This window comes from Microtus pennsylvanicus, chromosome 7 (assembly GCF_037038515.1).
Source record: "Microtus pennsylvanicus isolate mMicPen1 chromosome 7, mMicPen1.hap1, whole genome shotgun sequence".
Taxonomy (NCBI): domain Eukaryota; kingdom Metazoa; phylum Chordata; class Mammalia; order Rodentia; family Cricetidae; genus Microtus; species Microtus pennsylvanicus.
Window position 1 is genome coordinate 9,073,889 of NC_134585.1, and position 18,792 is coordinate 9,092,680.

The 18,792-nt window shown below is 52.4% G+C and overlaps 3 protein-coding genes across 11 annotated transcripts in view; 2 read left to right on the forward strand and 1 right to left on the reverse strand.

The window, feature by feature from the left end:
• Tspear (thrombospondin type laminin G domain and EAR repeats) overlaps window positions 1-18,792 on the reverse strand; it is a 159,851-nt gene that overhangs the window by 90,356 nt on the left and 50,703 nt on the right. The gene's annotated exons all lie outside the window — the stretch shown is intronic.
• Window positions 2,063-7,415, forward strand: LOC142853524 (uncharacterized). The gene is made up of 4 exons (XM_075978708.1): window positions 2,063-2,780; window positions 6,226-6,318; window positions 6,438-6,531; window positions 6,632-7,415. Exons 1-4 carry the CDS (start codon window positions 2,063-2,065, stop codon window positions 7,413-7,415), a joined length of 1,689 nt encoding a protein of 562 aa, XP_075834823.1.
• On the forward strand, window positions 13,138-14,076 carry LOC142853643 (uncharacterized). 9 transcript variants are annotated; one of them, XM_075978829.1, is made up of 4 exons: window positions 13,138-13,318; window positions 13,409-13,518; window positions 13,591-13,696; window positions 13,778-14,076. In XM_075978829.1, the coding sequence occupies exons 1-4, from the start codon at window positions 13,138-13,140 to the stop codon at window positions 14,074-14,076; spliced, it is 696 nt and encodes a 231-aa protein (XP_075834944.1). The 9 variants fall into 9 exon arrangements, with proteins under 9 accessions (XP_075834944.1, XP_075834940.1, XP_075834942.1 ...); XM_075978825.1 differs by having other exon boundaries at window positions 13,138-13,303; window positions 13,591-14,076; XM_075978827.1 differs by having other exon boundaries at window positions 13,138-13,288; window positions 13,591-14,076.

The window sequence follows — 18,792 nt, forward strand, 5'->3', positions numbered from 1 at the left end:
TCACATGACCAAAGCAATTTAGAGAGTCAATGTGCTGCTCATTAAAATTCCAATAGCCTTCTCTAAAGATATAGGAAAATAAGTCCCATAATTCACAAGGAAGCACAAAAGAACATGACCTTAATTTTATTGAACTTGTTTATTTGAGACAGGGTTTCTCTGTGTAGCCCTGGCTGTCCTAGAACTCACTCTACAGACCAGGCTAGCTCAAACTCAGAGATTCACCTGCCTCTCCCTCCCAAGTGCTGGGATTAAAGGCGTGTGCTGTGGTGTCCCAGCTTGAGAGACCTTGAATTTTTAAAGCAAACCTGAATACAAAGATCAATGCTGGAGATGTCACCCTGACTTATTTAAATTGTTTAACAGGTACAAATGTGGTTTTTTTTTTTTTTTTTTTTTTTTTGTTGTTGTTGTTTGTGCCAAAAGCAGCTCGGTGTTAGCACAAAAGTAGACAGATAGGCCAGTGAAATAGAAAACACTACTAAAGTCAAAAAGAAAGACACCCAATGTTGACTTCTAGACCCCCTGCCTACAACTAAAAATGATGCTAAAGTATTTCTGGGGAAAGATGGCCATTTTAGCTAATGGTGCTAGGAAAACTGGATTATAGTTCATGCCGTGGATTACAAGAATAAAACCCCTGCATCCCTTCCCAGAAAGTCTCCAAGGGATGTGCTCTACCAAAACAAGGACACCAACCCAGAAAGAAATCACAAGGAGCCAGCACTGAAGAAAATGAAGGAAAAGATGTTTTAAAAAGAATAATAAGGAAGACATAGGATAGCGGCAGAACACCAGTGCTGAGGGGGCACAAGGGTTGAGGGGGGACCAAGGACTGAGGGAGGGCCAAAGGCTCAGGTAGAGGCAAGAACTGAGAGGGAGAGCCAAGGGCTGAGTGAGGGTAAGGGCTGGGGAGGGCAAGGACTGAGGGAAAGGCAGGGGCTGAGAGGGTGGGGCCAAGGGCTAAGATGGGTATAACCCTAAGAGATAAGGAAAGTTGAGGGTTGGGTTGAGTCTGAAGGCTGGTCAGCTCAGACTGACCTGTGAATTCAGAATACTGGAAATGTTTGTGTTCTCAGAGCTTGGGGACACGTAGGGGACAGTATGGGAAGATGTGACGACCAAAGTACAGGAAAACAGAAACAGGAAGTGATCAGCTCCAAAAGGGAAAAACAAAGACGAAATGCGCATGAATACAGAGATTAAGCCTGTCTGCCCACAGAGAAACACTCAACAAAGATACCACTGAAATAGACGTGAAATAAAGCAACACTAAACGGTACATGGTTGGTGCCCTGGTTTAAATGCACGCTGCCTTCAGAATGGGAGAAGTGGCTCCCGGGAGGTGACGGTGAGAGAGAATGCTATTCTCCACAGAAGGAAATGAGCATGTTTATTCTAATAAGTAATTGTACAACAAAGAGTGTGGGATGGAGGAGAGGACCCCTGGGTCTGTGGGATGGAGGAGAGGGACCCTGGGTCTGTGGGATGGAGGAGAGGAACCCTGGATCTGTGGGAGGGAGGAGAGGGACCCACAGGGTCTGTGGGATGGAGGAGAGGGACCTGCTGGGTCTGTGGGATGGAGGAGAGGGACCCACAGGGTCTGTGGGATGGAGGAGAGGGACCCACAGGGTCTGTGGGATGGAGGAGAGGGGCCCACGGGGTCTGTGGGAGGGAGGAGAGAGACATGCTGGGTCCGTAGGATGGAGGAGAGGGTGGTCTCTGCCTGCAGCAACAGAGGGGTCTGTAGCGTGGGGACGGCATGACACTGGGCCTGCTGGAGCTTGTGTTCCTGAAGATAAGGTGGGAGACAGCAGAAGGAATCACAGACCCCAGCTCCACCCAGCCCTTGTGTCACATGGCCACTCAGAACAAGGATGTGCCTTGGCTCAGCTGTGACCCATGCTCCCAGCCCTAAACTGGCTGTGTTGTCTGCAAACAAGGTGAACAACAAGGAAAGGAGAAGTGCCCACACTCATGAGGAGACATCCATGGGAGGCACATAAAAACCCCCGGGCAGGCACCTCACACAAACACACTCACTCACCCTCACACAGAGACCATGGCCAGCACCTGCTGCACAAGGACCTGCGTGATCGCTGCGTCCACCACATCTGTCTGCTCTAGCAATCTGAGCTGCGGCAGCCGGATCTGCTCGCCCAGCACCTGTCCAGGCACCTCCTGGCTGGTGGACAATTGCCAGGAGAGCTACTGTGAGCCCCCATGCTGTGTCCCCAGCTGCTGTGCCCCAACCCCTTGCCTCCTCTGCACCCCAGTGAGCTGTGTGTCCAGTCCCTGCTGCCAGTCTGCCTGTACCAGCGGCTGCGCGCCCTCATGCTGCCAACAGTCTAGTTGCCAGCCAGCTTGCTGCACTTCCTCTCCCTGCCAGCCATCCTGCTGTGGTCCTCTCTCCTGCACACCTGTATGTTGTGCACCAGTCTGCTGTGCACCAGTCTGCTGTGGACTTTCCTCTTGCTGCCAGCCCTCCTGCTGTGTGACCCTGTGCTGCAAGCCTGTCTGCTGCACACCCATCTGCTCTGGATCCTCCTCCTGCTGCCAATCCTCCTGCTGTGTGCCTGTCTGCTGCAAGCCTGTCTGCTCCAAGCCCTGCTCCAGCGTGTCCCTGCTCTGCCGCCCTGTGTGCAGACCTGCCTGCTGTGTGCCCAGCTCCTCCTGCTGTGCCTCGTCCTGTCAGCCCAGCTGCTGCAAGCCCTGCTCCAGCATGTCCCTGATCTGCAGCCCTGCCTGCTCCAGTCAAGCCTGCTGTGGCCTCTCCTCAGGCCAGAAGTCCAGCTGCTGATGGGTCTGTTCTGGTGCCAGCTGACTCAGGTCCCTCCCTGTAGCTCCCCTTGGCCTCTCCAGTCTGCTCCTGTCCTGAGATGGCAGGTCCCCCAGAAGAGGAACACCACGTGTCCCCCATGCTGACCTGACCTCTCCTCCCTTCCAGGAGTCTCTGAGTCACTGTCACTCTTTCCTGTCGCCATGCTGCTTTGGGTCACCTGCCCTGCCATCAGCAGCACACACCACCAATAAAGCCATGGCCACCCAACACCCTTCTGGGTTGTTATTTTTCGTATGTTTGGGATAAAATATCCAAGAGACAAAGGAAAGGGAGGAAGGAAGGGTCTCACTCAGGGCTTTAATCCATCACTTCGGGGAAGTGAAAATGAAGCAGTTCTCGACACAGTGTTCAGGAAGCAGAGAGACATTTGTGCTTTATTCTTTCCTTCTCCCCTCCATCCTCCCTGCTCTAGTCCATGGAATAGCACTACACACAGTCAGGGTATGTTCACCTTGGGGAATCTGCTCTCAATATGTCCTCTCAGACACCCCCAGAGTGTACCTCAGTCTTCTAGTCAAGTAGGGTTCAGAGAGTGGCCGTCACATCCGTTATGCTGTGAGGGTACACAACCTCCATGGAGTATGGTCTTTCTTAACCACAGGCCTATCAAGTATGGAGTGACTCTGCCCAGTGGTCATAAAGGCTTGTGGCCTCTCTTCTGAATCTCAGGACCTCTTTCTAGGCAGATTCAAGCAAAAATCCATGAGTGCAGGACTCCCCAGGACTGGCCACCTACAGATGCAGCCTGGTCTGGGCCATCCTATGCTGTCCATCAGGGCAAAATGGTCTGCACCAGGCTTTCTGTGGATGCCAGACACAGGGCAGAGCTGCTGCGGCCCTTTGCACCCATAGGTCCTTTCTCCGGTTGCCACCAGCTGTCGGAAACACCCTTGTCACCAAGGCTCCTGCTATGACAAGCCTGCTTTCCCTGGTCCTTGGAGCAGATCTGCACCCTGGCAAGATTGGAGCAGGATGTGTGGACTCAGGTTGGGTACCCTGACTCCTGTCTTTCCCAGGCCTGGGGTGTGGCCACCTTCCCTAAACAGCTCCATCAGTGTGACAACGCCGCACCAAGATGCACACACCTGTCATAATTGGTCCTGGCTGTCACCTTAACCGTGCTGAGAGGTGAGCGTGCCTGTGATGATGTTTCCAAAGAGACTTAATACACCCTGGAGCCTTATCAGGTGTCCCCGTGCAGCCTGGCTGCCCACCCTGGCTGCCAGCTTTTTTTCTGCACAGGGCTGCCTCCCCTGACACTGTACTGTGCTTTGTGCCGGGATGCTAGGACAACCTGAGAAGACCAGAGCAGGAGAGAGCAGAGAAGGCTCAGCTTTGAGCAGGCTGGAGGGCATGGGTGACCCTTCTGAGCCAGGAGATGCCAGCATCTATCAGTCACAGCTCCAGACTCACTGGCCCAGTGGCCATACCCCAGCCGTGGCCTTAGCCCCTGTCAGGTCCATGCTGTAGGTTCTGGGGATGCCCTTAGCCCCCCACCCATGGACAGAATCTGGTAGACCCTAAGAAGATTGCGGGCTCTTATCCCAGTGTTCATGGTCAACAGAACTCACATACTTGGAGCAGCAACATGGTTGTGACCCAGAAACACTGGGATGTGGCCTCTCGGTGACCGGGTGATGTTCATGAGACAATGGAAGAGTGTGTTGTCACTTGGCAGGACTGAACGTAGCCTAAAGTGAACGTAGCCTGAAGATTTGAGACAACTGGCTCCAAGAAATTAGAATTTCCTGGGGCTGGAAGAATGAAAAGGTTGAGCTTGGTCCCAGCCAGAGGGGAGTTTGTCTTCTGGAATACCTTGCAGGAGCCGTTGAAGTCCAGACAACGATGACAGGCGGAACCACACTTTGACCCAGACCGATGGTTGTACATACTTCCTACCCTCTATTTAAACTTTTCTCTAGTGTCAGAATACCCAAGATGGACTTTGGGGTGGCGTTTTCATGGGACCTCTCTTCCTCTTCCCCGTGTGCCTGCACCTAATAGAAAAAACTCCCCTTTCTCTGCTGTTCACCAATACTTGTGTAATTGGCACATCAGGGCTGGTGGCAAGCCTGGCTTGTCTGGGCTGCAAGGCTCTGAACCAGCTTGTAGAGAGAGTCTTGGCTGAGAGCCCAGAGACATGGAAAGCTGTAGAACCTGGCAGAACAGGTCTGGACAGCTCCTTCCCTGTAGCCACATGGGCATCTACAGATGCGTGAAGGACCAAAGCATCATTCCCTGGGCATCAGGGACAAGTGAATAAAGGCACAAAATGGCCAAGCCCACTGTATAGGCCGGAATAAAATATCTGATAAAGTCAAACACTTGAGTATGAACTCAGTATGAAGATGTAGGTATTGGTAGCATGGCCTCAGGAGCTGGACTTGGATGACATCGTCTTAGGGTCATGGCCTTGGGACACGTGGGCCTTTTGTCACCTCAGACTCCCTTTTCCCCACAATCCAATGACTTTGGAAAATCTACTCAATAGAAATAGACAAGAAAGGAGGACACCAAGACACAGCATGTCTGGGTCTCATACCCATGGCTGTGTCACCCATGGGAGCCACAGAGCATGTGTCCCACAGACAGAACCAGGGCTAAGCACCTATGCTCCCGAAATAAGAGGCAGGTGTGTGAGGCCATATGTCTCATCTGGGGACACACACATCAGCAATTTGTGAAGAAATGAATAATGTCACCTCCTAGTGTATTTCCCAGAGAAATGCTTGTGAACTTTCCCCAAGTGTTACTGTGGAATAAGTGACTCCTTGGAACCTCCCACCCCCAGCTTAGTCAGAATGCACAAATTCCACAGAAAGTTTTACAGCCCCTGCACCAAAAAAGTCTTTATCATGAACATCCTTGATGACACCAGGTGACCATCTCAGGCAAGGCCGTCATGGACAGAGCCTCCTCTGGAACATGCTGTCAGACACACACACACGGAGCCATATCCCAGGCCATGTCCCCAGTGGCGCAAATGACCCAGTCATCATAGAAAACTGTCAAGTATCAGCAGAGAGAGGCAGGCAGTGTGCCAGCCAGTGTGGCCCTGTGACAACAGGTCTGATGTGCTCAGCTCGGCACAGACACTCGGAGCTCTCTGACCTGAGTCACTTGACATCAGGAAATAAACACCAGAGATGACAGTTGCTCACAGACACACTGGTCTCTGCAGAGCTTCTTGTTGTTGCTGGTGGTGGTGGAGATGTTTTGTTCTGTTTTTGTTGTTGCTTGGTTTTTGTTAAGGTTTTGAGGCAGAATCTCATGAGGTAGCCTGGGCTGGCCTCATCCTTGAGACCTGTCTGCCTCAGCCTCTCTGACCTCTGATGAGATCTTACGATGACTCTCCTCTGACTCTTCCATTTTCATCTCCCTAGCAACCATTGGCACAGGGTGGTGCCACCAGCTGGCCCTGATGGGTATGGCCACCAGGCCTCCATCAGTGGCTGAAGTCTTGCACACTGACAAAGGTGGATCTTTGCACTACTGGGTTCAGCTTCTCAAAATCTCTCCACCTGGACAGAAGCTGGCGGCAAGTCTGCTACAACCTCGCTACTCTCTGAATTGAGTTCCCTCTCTTGCCCTTGAGCTGCCAGCAAGCCCTGCTCCCCAGACCACCCAGGTCCAAAGCTGTGGTTGGTCAGGAAGAGGAACTTCCTACAATGCACACAACAGGAAGAAAGGTGCGTCTGCCTCTGGGGAAACAGGCTGGAGGAGGATAAAAGATCAGCAGCTCAGCACCTCACACACACACTCCCACACTTCCACACTTTCAACTTCCAGCACAACCCTTACCATGGCCGCCTCCACCATGTCTGTCTGCTCTGACGCTTGCACCAACTCCTCCTGGCAGGTGGATGACTGCCCAGAGAGCTGCTGTGAGCCTAGCTGCTGTGCCCCCAGCTGCTGCCTGCCCAGCTGCTGTGTCCCCAGCTGCTGCCAGCCCAGCTGCTGTGCCCCCAGCTGCTGCCAGTCCAGCTGCTGCCAACCTAGCTGCTGCCAGTCCAGCTGCTGTGCCCCCAGCTGCTGTGCCCCAACTCCCTGCCTGACCCTCATCTGCACCCCAGTGAGCTGTGGGTCCAGCCCCTGCTGCCAATCTGTCTGTGTTAGCTCCTGTGCACCCTCGTGCTGCCAATCTTCCTGCTGTGTGCCTGTCTGCTGCAAGCCTGTCTGCTGTACCCCCTGCTGCCAGTCTTCCTGCGCACCCTCATGCTGCCAGCCAGCTTGTTGCACATGCTCCCCTTGCCAGCCATCCTGTGTGACCCTGTGCTGCAAGCCTGTCTGCTGCACACCCGTCTGCTCTGGATCCTCCTCATGCTGCCAGCCCTCATGCTGCTGTGTGCCTGTCTGCTGCAAGCCTGTCTGCTGCAAGCCCTGCTCCAGCGTGTCCCTGCTCTGCCGCCCTGTGTGCAGACCTGCCTGCTGTGTGCCCAGCTCCTCCTGCTGTGCCTCCTCCTGCCAGCCCAGCTGCTGCAAGCCCTGCTCCAGCATGTCCCTGATCTGCCGTCCTGCCTGCTCCAGCCAGGCCTGCTGTGGCCTCTGCTCTGGCCAGAAGTCCAGCTGCTGAGAGCCAGGAGCCACTGCAAGCAGCAGGAGCTACCTCCCTACCAGTCTGTGGTTGGCACTCATGCAGGCACAGCACAGAAGAAAGATTTACACCATTTGAAGACCACTTAGAAGGACCATTGTGTTCCTCCTCCAGCAGGTCCCAGGAGTGCTGGTTGCTCCCTTTCCGTCCCTGCCTATGTGGATGACCCTGCTTCTGTGGTCAGTTGTACCATTGTAGACCCATGCACTTCAATAAAGCTTCCTCTGACCCACTCAACTTCTGTTGTGACTGTCACTCCAGGGCCTCATGCTGGAGCCTGAACCCCTTCCACCCTCCCCCCCGTACCTCCAGCTGGGGGTTTTGGAGTCATTACACAGACCCATAGCTCCCTTATTCCACACTCTGGTACTAGGGTTAGGGTTCCTCCTGTTCTGGGTCTAGATCTGCACGATCCATCTCTGGGGCCCATGGAGTGACTCTGAGACACCCACTGAAAGGGCTTCATGGCAAGGGAAGTCATGCTATGGAGGACAATGGGGAGTGGGTCCTTGTCCGGGGAGAAACTCAGCACTGTGGCTTTACAAGAATTCTGGGACTGAGGGCAGCCACTCTGTGGAACTCATACCTCGTCTAGGTGCCAGCACAGTTCCTGTCACCTACAAGGTTCCTTGGTCATGTCACAGGCTGACCACAGCCTCCTGCAAGGTGCACAGCCAAGAAACATGGTATCAACTGTAGGAGCTCAGCTAAAGGGAATTCATCAGCTCCAGCCACAGCCCACAGCTCAGGGGCCGAGGATCCCAGGCAGATGTGATCAAATAGAACAAAGTACATCAGAGCTTAAAGATGGGTCTTTCAAAATATCACATTCAGACAGAAATAAAGGGGGGAAATGGAGGAGCGTGGGAGATCTTTGGACACTATCAATCATTAGAATCACCATCACTGGTACCTGAAGGGGAAGAGAGAAAAGTTCAGAGCACAAAACAAACAAACAAACAAAAACACCGCAATAATATCATCTGGAAAAATCTTAGGAAAGATACACCCAGGGAAGGGAAGAAGGTCCTTAAATGGACATGACGGGAAAAACCCCTTACTACAGCAATATAATATATGGCTGCCAAACAGCAGGACAAAAAGCTCTTAGAATCTGCAAGAGAGAAGCACCAAGTCTCATTTGCCAGTAACCACCCCCCACCCCAGATCAACTGCAGACTCCTGAGCAAAATTTGGCATCCCAGAGAGTGTGAAAGGGTTTATTGAAGTCCTGGAAGGAAATAACTGCCAACCAAGATTACTAGCCCAGAATCGAAGAAGAAGAAGCAAAGACCTTACCCAATAAACAAAAATGAACGGATTTCATTGCTAAGATACCAACCTTTCAAAGAGAGATCAAGAGAGTCTTACACTTAAAATGACAGGAAGACAGCTACCATCAGGGTTGCATATGAAAGTCTAAATTCCCTCAGAACACAGGAAAAAAATAGAAAAGAATCAAATACTATCAATTCAGCAAACTATCAAATGACAAAGATGAATCAGAGAGGAAGAAAAGAAACAAAGAACACAAAACCACTAGAAGAAAAGCAGCAAAATGGCAGGCGCAAGCCCACACCTTCATCAAGAACTCTGAATGTGAACAGTCTTAATGTATTAATTAAAAGACAGATCGGCTGAATGGATTGAAAAAAAGAGATCCAACAGCACACTGCCTACAAGAAATTCACAGCATCAGAAAGATACAAAAGCAGAGAGTGTGAAAGGAAGAAATGAAAGTTTCTTTCTGGGCAAATGGAACTTGAAAACCTGCAGGAGTGTCTATGCCTATTTCTGACAAAATAGAATTAATATGAGCAGAAAGAAGAGACAAAATGTAACCTGCATAATGACCAAGGGGTCAATTCATCAAGAAGACAAGGTTGTTAACCTATATGCACCCAATGGTGGTTGTCCAACTTCACAAAGCAAGCTTCATTTGATCGGAAGTGAGATAGAACCTGATAAAATGACACTGTGCCATGCAATAGGTATCCCTGGCAGTGGGTGGAGCCAGCAAAAGTCAATGGATGCCTGAGCTAACAGCACAGCAGAGGAAAGGATGTGTGTGCTGGCGGACGTCTTCAGGGCACAGGGCGTTCCAACAGCTGCCCCAGACACTTTCTCTTCTTCAGCACATGGAACTTTCTCTGGAACAGACCAGATCAGAGCTACAAAACAAGTCCCCACAAATTACCAACTGGTGTGGGAGGTCCTTCTGTCTATGTATGGCTTTTATTGGTTAATGAATAAAGAAACTGCCTTGATCCTGAAATGGAATGCTTCCCAGGTACATGCAGGAGCCTAGGCTCAACCCTCGATTACACAAAAGAAAAAGAAAAAGAGGAAGGAGAAATTACGGTCTGTCTGCATAGTCCATGGCTCAAAGACCTGCTCTCCAATAATTGCTTTTTTGGGGTTTTTTTGTTTTGTTTTGGTTTGGTTTTTGGTTTTTTTTCATGACAGAAGGGACTCAAAAACAGCATTCAAAGCCACAGGAAGAAATGAGGTCTGTCTGTAACATCTGGTCTCCAAATCCATGAATCTGCCCCCAACACCCAAGTTCCCTTGTTTGTCACCAGCCACGGTTCAGGTTCTCTGCCAGTCCATCTTGTTGACATAAACTGGCAGCCATGACCCTGTTTCCAAGGGTAGTTTGACTCCTTTAAAACTCCTTTGTCTTCAGTTGGACTAAACACTGACTGGTGTTTCCTCCGTCGCCACATTTCCCATTGCTGTCTTCTGTCTCGGTGTCCCTGCTCTCTCACCTGTACTTCCTCTTCCTGGTTCCCTGAGGTGTGAGTTTGGATGACTGGTCTGGGCTCTTCCTTCCCGACTCTCAGTTTCCTTCTTGCGCTGTTTTGGCCTCATCCCAGCTTGGGTTTGTTGTGTTTTCATCTGCCTCTCGTACCTTCCAGCGTCTCCCCTGACTCCTTCGCTGTTCAAAGTCTGTGATCTGTTTCTATGTATGGGTGAACTCTCCAGTTCTGTTTTGATTTCTATTTCTTCCTGTCCTGATCAGAGATGATGCCTCACATGCTCTCAGCTATTTCAAGTTTCATTGAGACTTTGTCTGGCCTGAGGCGTGAGCTGAGCTGCAGGGTGGCGGGGGCCACTGCTGCGTGGTGTGTTCTGTGTGGCTGCACACCTCGCTCTCTGAGCCATGACTCGTCTTCTACCTGCCTCTCCTTTTATTTCTTCTTTTAAATGTACTAACTAAAATTGGCCGGCTGGCATTGCCAGCTGTCGTCTGTGTACCAGAGCTGTTGAGTTCTTTCCCGTTCAGCTTCATCTATCTTGAGGTCTATAGGGTGACAACCATGCGTTCTTATAGATTGATCTCTATTGGTGTTTCATGTCTCTTACCACCTCCTTACCAATTCTGACTCTCCGGCATGTGCAGTCTGCTTGCTGCTCAAATCTCTGTGGTTACCGATTCCAGGGGCCTCTTCCCCAATTCCTCTCATTTTCATGTGTCTTTGTCTTGGGATCTAAAATGTATGAACTAGCCAGGGCCAAGGGGAGTGACCTGAGATGGTCACTAATTAAAAAAACATTTGAACGAAGAGCCCAGGGCCTACAGCTTCAGAGATGAGTGACCGTAAACTTAGAAAAGAATTATGACCTCTTCCACCACCGCTCCCGACCCACAGAACATAATCAAACCCACCCCAGCAGCAGAGGAGAGGCTTGTGTGGCACAGCTGAGTGTCAGAAATGCAAAGCAAACTCAACTGAGAAGCCAGACAGAGCAGTACGTTGCAGGGGACTGAGGGATTGCACAGCCATCACAATGATGCTAAAAGATGCTCAGGGAAAGCCAACACCCTTTCATAGTAAAGAACAAATCTAACAGAACTCCCTCACGCCAAGGCAGGACACCTATGAAGCCCCATCCCTAGCCCTTTCCAGGCAGGGATGAGGTGAGAGTGTCCATTCCTGCCACGTCAACGCCATACCGCACTGGAGGTTATAGACGAAGCCATTTGGCAAGAAAAACCACAATGACCAACAGTAAGGACCTTGGGGTCAAAACGGTGTTGCTGGTGCAATGACGGGTGTGTAGGTCAGCAGACTACACCGAACCACCTGCTTCCTCACAATGGCGCCAGGACACACAGTGAGCCAAGAGTGCTCTCTTTCATCCTGGGACGGTCAAGGGGTCGCACGCTGAAAATGACATTACACTCTCAGGCCACATCAAAGACAAACTCAAAATGGATCAAAAAGAGAAAAGCATAATGACCAAAGCCTCAACATAGCCGTGACAGGATAAATACAGAAATATGATGTTTTGGCAGCTCCAATGAGACCAGCCAGGACACCTCCATGGTTCTCCCTGAGGCCAGGTTTGGAAGCCCGATGGCTCTGATTTATTTTATTTATTTATTTTTGGTGTTTCCAGGCAGGGTTCCTTTGTGTAGCTCTGGCTGTCCTGGAACTCACTCTGCAGACCAGGGGAGCCTCAGACTCACAGAGATCCTCCTGCCTCTGCCACCCAGTAATGGCTGTGATTTTCACAAATGTGTTTCTAGCCCTGCCCTCTGCTGCTGTTGTCTTTAGCTGTCTGTCTAAGGGACGGTACCTGATCTCTGACCTCTAGAGAGAGGCTGAGGGTGAGGCTGGGGAATGGAGTGGAGTGAGGTTTTAAAGGTCCATGCAGACAGAGTCCTTCAAAACCAGGTGAAGGAGCTGGAGAGATGCCTCAGAGGTTAAGAGCACTGACTGCTCTTCCGGAGGACCTGGGTTCGATTCCAGCATCCACATGGCAGCTTATACTGTCTGTAACTCCAGTTCCAGTGGATCTAACACCTTCATAAATGAAAGTAAAATATCGATATATTTAAAAAACAACAAAAAGAAAAAGGAAAAACCCCACCTAGGTTAAAGGGGAGTCTGGGAGTTCTCAGGTGAGACCAGATGAAATTGAAGATCACTGTCAGAGATCCAGAGGGCTCCGGGGGCTATTGCTATCATACACATTTCTGGGCCTGGATGCTGATAAGACCTGTCACATGTGAAGCTGTGTGTACAAGTTCATGGGATGGGACAGAGCTTGTGTGAGAGGCTGCACCAGGTATATGAGGCAGAAAACCCACACTATGTGGCATAGAAGCCCCACTCGGCACAGGCAGGCCTGTGAACTGCTGAGCTCTGTCCCCGTGTTACTGTATATGCATTCTGAGACATGAGAACCTGGGGCTCCCAGTGAGTGCCCTCCGAGCCCAGGCATCTGACGATATGGAGGGCACTGGGATGCTGAGGCTGTGGGTCGGATGGTCTGGCCACAGTGCTGGTCTCAGATGCAGGAGAGACAACTCTGTGATGGGCCCATCACCTCTCTCCCAGTCACAGGCAGGCTGGACCACCCTCTGAGGACCAGGCTGAAGAACCAGTAGTCTTGGTACTCAATGCCATCACCAGCACCCTGGCAGGTAGCCACAGGTAGAGGGCACAGGGTCAGCCCAGGAAGGCCATGCTTTTCCTCCAGTGTGCTCTATTCTTAGGGCAACTAAGCCAACAGATTATGACTGAGCACCCCTCAGACTGAACAACAAGGAAGGGGAAGGGTGCAGAGCCTCCTGCAGCAAAACACACCTGGGGCATAAAAGCCCAGAGCCCAGAGCACCTCACACACACTCACCACTCACACACACTCACACAACACACTCATACACTCCCAGCTCCCAGCCTACCCCACCATGGCCGCCTCCACCATGTCCGTCTGCTCTGACGCTTGCACCAACTCCTCCTGGCAGGTGGATGACTGCCCAGAGAGCTGCTGTGAGCCTAGCTGCTGTGTCCCTAGCTGCTGCCAGCCCAGCTGCTGTGTCCCCAGCTGCTGTGCCCCCAGCTGCTGTGCCCCCAGCTGCTGTGCCCCCAGCTGCTGTGTTCCCAGCTGCTGTGCCCCCAGCTGCTGTGCCCCCATCTGCTGTGCCCCCAGCTGCTGCCAGTCCAGCTGCTGTGCCCCAGCTCCCTGCTTGACCCTCATCTGCACCCCAGTGAGCTGTGGATCCGGCCCTTGTTGCCAATCTGACTGCAGCAGCTGTTGTACCCCCTCATGCTGTCAATCTTCCTGCTGTGTGCCTGTCTGCTGCAAGCCTGTCTGCTGTGTGCCAGTCTGCTGTGAAGCTGATTCTTCTTCATGCTGCCAGCAGTCTAGCTGTGAGTCCTCTTGCTGTACCTCCTCTCCCTGCCAGCAGTCCTGCTGTGAACCTCTGTGCTGCGAGCCTTTGTGTTGTGAACCCGTCTGCTGCACCCACATCTGCTCTGGATCCTCCTCCTGCTGCCAGCAGTCTAGCTGCCAGCCCTCATGCTGTACCTCATCACCTTGTTGTGTGACCCTGTGCTGCAAGCCTGTCTGCTGCACACCCATCTGCTCTGGATCCTCATGCTGCCAGCCCTCATGCTGTGTGCCTGTCTGCTGCAAGCCTGTCTGCTGCAAGCCCTGCTCCAGCGTGTCCCTGCTCTGCCGCCCTGTGTGCAGACCTGCCTGCTGTGTGCCCAGCTCCTCCTGCTGTGACTCCTCCTGCCAGCCCAGCTGCTGCAAGCCCTGCTCTAGCATGTCTTTGATCTGCCGCCCTGTCTGCTCCCGCCAAGCGTGCTGTGGCCTCTGCTCTGGCCAGAAGTCCAGCTGCTGAGCCTGAGTCCTCATCTGGGGTACTGTCACGCATAGGCTGCTTCGGCACTACTCTAGCCACTCCCACCCTCTAGGCTTGACCACAGATTAGCTAAGACCATCCAGAGCATGGCTGGTTCCCGAGTCCTTCCCCAGTGGAAGGTGGAAGTGCCTTGATGGAGTCCCACTGCCTCCTTAGGCCCCACACCACGTGATTAGTCCCCACTCCAGCGGTCCTAGCCTTCCCTGGGCTCTCACTGCATATGTCCTGATCAGCTTGCCCTTTGGGCCTGGGGAGAGAGTTCAGTGATTAAGAGCGCTTATGCTTTTGCAAAGGACCTGAGTCCTGTTCCCAGCGCACAATGGGTGACTTACAACTGCCTATTGTAAGTTGTAATTCCTTTTCCACAGCATGGCATTTGTTGCCCTCCTCTGGCTTCTGTGGGCTCCTGTGCTTATTTACACACACACACACACACACATACACACACACATGCATGCACGCATACTTAAAATAAAAAATAAACCTTTAAATCTGCCGCTGTCTCCTGCTGACTGGTGTCTTGTGTGTGGCATGGGGTGGCTGGGCGCGAAGGGCCAGGCTTCATGCAGCAAGTGGGACCTAGCTCAAGGGTACACACTGGCTCTTCGCAGAGTAGCTCCTTAGTATCTGAAGCTAGGGATGTGGGGGGAAAGTGACTACCTGGTAGTCATGGACCCCTGAGCCATACCTGTCCTTCCCAGCCCTGCAGCTGCTCTTGAGCACTGGGGTCCCCTTGAGCATGACCCTCCTACCAGGAAGCCACACCCTCAGTCTTCTCTGGGGGGCAACCCTTTACAGCAATGCTCAGCCTGCCTCCAGCTTTCTCTGCGGCTCTAGCTTCCCCAGGGTCTACATCTCAACCAGGGCTCCAGCTCCTGCCCGGACTCTGAGAGGTCCCAAGAATGCCAGCCTCCTGCAGTCTTCTGGGAGCCTCCTGTCAATCAATCCAGCCCTCCTGGATTTCAACACGTTCCCTGAAGCCCTTCTTAGCAGCTCCCCCACACTGTGTGGAACCTACGTCCTTTTTTACTGTCCAGTGTGCCAGACCCAACATCCCACCCTGTCCAAGTGCAGGGACCACACGAGTGGATGCTGGGTATGGGTGTGAGGACTAATGCTGCCAAGATCTAGCATCACCTTGGAAACAATCTGTCAGTGTATGTGGTGTCTCCTTCTCAGGCCAGAAGCCCAGATGCTGAGCCCCTGTCCTCATATGGGGTACTGTCCCCCATAGCCTGCTTCTCTACTCCTCTAGTTATTCCTATGCTCTAGCCTTGGCCACAGAGGACTAGCCACATGCCTCCAGATAGGCTCATATATTTGAATGCTCTGTCACCAGGAGGTGGAACTGTTTGGGAAGGATTAGGAGGAGTGGCCTTGTTGGAGGAGGTGTGTTGCTGGAGGTAGGCTTTGAGGTTTCCGAAAGTCAAAGTCAGGCCTAATCTTGGGGAAGTGAGATACAAGCTCTCAGCTATTATTCTAGCGCCATGTCTGCCTGCCTTGCCCCCCCCCCTCGTCCCCCATCCCCGTCATGATGGTCATGGACTTGCCCTCTGAAACAGTAAGCAAGCCACCAGTAAAATGCCTTCTTTTATAAGTTGCCCTGGCTGTGGTGTCTCTTCACAGTGACTAAAACACCATGACTGTGAGGGAAATTTCTTTTTCTAAATTAGGTTGACTGAGGTGGGAATACCCACCCTAAATATTGGTGGTGCCATGCTATGGATTGTGGTCCTGGACTGGATAAAAAGAAGAAAGCAAGCTGAGCCCCTGCATCTCTCTCTCTCTCTCTCTCTCTCTCTCTCTCTCTCTCTCTCTCTCTCTCTCCTCTCTCTCTCTCTCTCTCTTTCTCTCTCTCTCTCTCTCTGCAGATGAACCTAACCAATTGCCTACTGCTCCTGCCACTGCACCATCCCCATTACGATGGACTGTGTCCCCAGGACTACATCATCCCCACTGTGATGGACTGTGTCCCCAGGACTACATCATCCCCACTGTGATAGACTGTGTCCCCAGGACTACATCATGATAGACTGTGTCCCCAGGACTACATCATGATGGACTGTGTCCCCAGGACTACATCATGATGGACTGTGTCCCCAGGACTACACCATCCCCACTGTGATGGACTGTGTCCCCAGGACTACATCATCCCCACTGTGATGGACTGTGTCCCCAGGACTACATCATCCCCACTCTGATGGACTGTGTCCCCAGGACTACACCATCCCCACTGTGATGGACTGTGGTCCCAGGACTGTATCATCTCCACTGTGATGGACTGTGTCCCCAGGACTACACCATCCCCACTGTGATGGACTGTGTCCCCAGGACTACACCATCCCCACTGTGATAGACTGTGTCCCCAGGACTACACCATCCCCACTGTGATGGACTGTGTCCCCAGGACTACACCATCCCCACTGTGATGGACTGTGTCCCCAGGACTACATCATCCCCACTGTGATGGACTGTGTCCCCAGGACTACACCATCCCCACTGTGATGGACTGTGGCCCCAGGACTACACCATCCCCACTGTGATGGACTGTGTCCCCAGGACTACATCATCCCCACTGTGATGGACTGTGTCCCCAGGACTGTATCATCTCCACTGTGATGGACTGTGTCCCCAGGACTGCATCATCTCCACTGTGATGGACTGTGTCCCCAGGACTACATCATCCCCACTGTGATGGACTGTGTCCCCAGGACTACATCATCCCCACTGTGATGGACTGTGTCCCCAGGACTACATCATCCCCACTGTGATGGACTGTGTCCCCAGGACTGCATCATCCCCACTGTGATGGACTGTGTCCCCAGGACTACATCATCCCCACTGTGATGGACTGTGTCCCCAGGACTACATCATCCCCACTCTGATGGACTGTGTCCCCAGGACTACATCATCCCCACTGTGATGGACTGTGTCCCCAGGACTACATCATCCCCACTGTGATGGACTGTGTCCCCAGGACTACATCATCCCCACTGTGATGGACTGTGTCCCCAGGACTGTATCATCTCCACTGTGATGGACTGTGTCCCCAGGACTGCATCATCCCCACTGTGATGGACTGTGTCCCCAGGACTACATCATCCCCACTGTGATGGACTGTGTCCCCAGGACTACACCATCCCCACTGTGATGGACTGTGTCCCCAGGACTACATCATCCCCACTGTGATGGACTGTGTCCCCAGGACTACACCATCCCCACTGTGATGGACTGTGTCCCCAGGACTACACCATCCCCACTGTGATGGACTGTGGCCCCAGGACTACACCATCCCCACTGTGATGGACTGTGTCCCCAGGACTACACCATCCCCACTGTGATGGACTGTGGCCCCGGGAGCTACCATCCCCACCAGCTGTGCCACCAGTCCCAGGTCCTCACCCACAGGCCACCTGTGGTCAGGGAGCCACCTCCCTTCCCTCACTCAGAAGACCACCTGAGATAACCACCAGGGACATCCCAGCACCAGACACCAGATAACACAGCCTCTCCACTTTCCTGGGGGTGCGAATTCATGTGGCCATAGATAAGAGGTCCCAAAAAGGCCATGATAGATACATCCTGCTGTAGGTGTTGAGTGGCCAACAGGTAAGGCTCAACTTCACTGGGGGACACCCCCCAACATATGTCTGTCCCTCTTTGGTGCTCTGATGGCCATGGGGCTGGTACAGAAGCAGGACAGGAGGGGACTCTCTGTGACCTCTGATTGCTACTCCCACCTCTGCAGGCTGACATCCAAAATGCAGGGCCTCCCCTGTCTAGTGACTCTTGGAGTGACAGCCAGCAGAATCCTGTCTGCTATGAGGTTCTTTCCTTCCAGAGTTGTTAATGACAGGGTGAGCCTGGAACTCTGCCATCCCAGCCCCAGGCATCATCCTGCGGGAAACGAGAATATCCATCCATCTAGAGCAGTGTCCACTCAGCCCCTAACAGATGACAGGAAATTATTCAAATATCCGTCTGCAGCAGAGTGAATCAATGTGTGTGGGCTGTCCATCACACAGCTGTAGAGGAGCCAACCAGTCGGTTCACCTCGGAAGCTCGTGCTTGATGAGATGACATGAGGCCATGTGTGGAGTATGAAGACCAGGGACTTCCAGAAAAAGACAGCAGACACACAGGCCAACAGGGTGCATGGCAGATGGAGTGTGTGATGCAGCCAATGGTGTTGCTCATTGCTGAGACAAATACCAGGCATTGATTGCTGAGGAGTAAGGACTCTTGACTCATGGCTTCAAAAGGTCCAGCTCTTGCCCTGAGATATTCTGAGTCTGCGATAAGACAGAACACCATACAACCCAAGCATGGAGCCAAGACCACTCCCCTCATGGCTGACAGGAAACAGAAAGGAGGAGGGGCGGGAAGAACCTAGAAAGGCCAACCCCCAATGGCCTACTTCCTCCAATAAGGCCAGCTACCTAATGTTTGGTCCACCTCCCCAAACAGCGTTGTGGAGTTCAACACGTGAACTTGTGGGGACATTCTGTACCCAAACCATGAAGTAGGTGTCAGAGGTGGGTCGGGGAATGACAGAAAGAGTACTCAGGGTCAAGGAGTCTGGGGTGAGCAAGATGACAAGCCACCTGCTGTGAGGATGCTCTGACACCCTTGGTTCTGTCCTTCAAGTCTTGGCTTCATGGTACCCTAACCACTTCCCAGGAAAACTACCTAGTA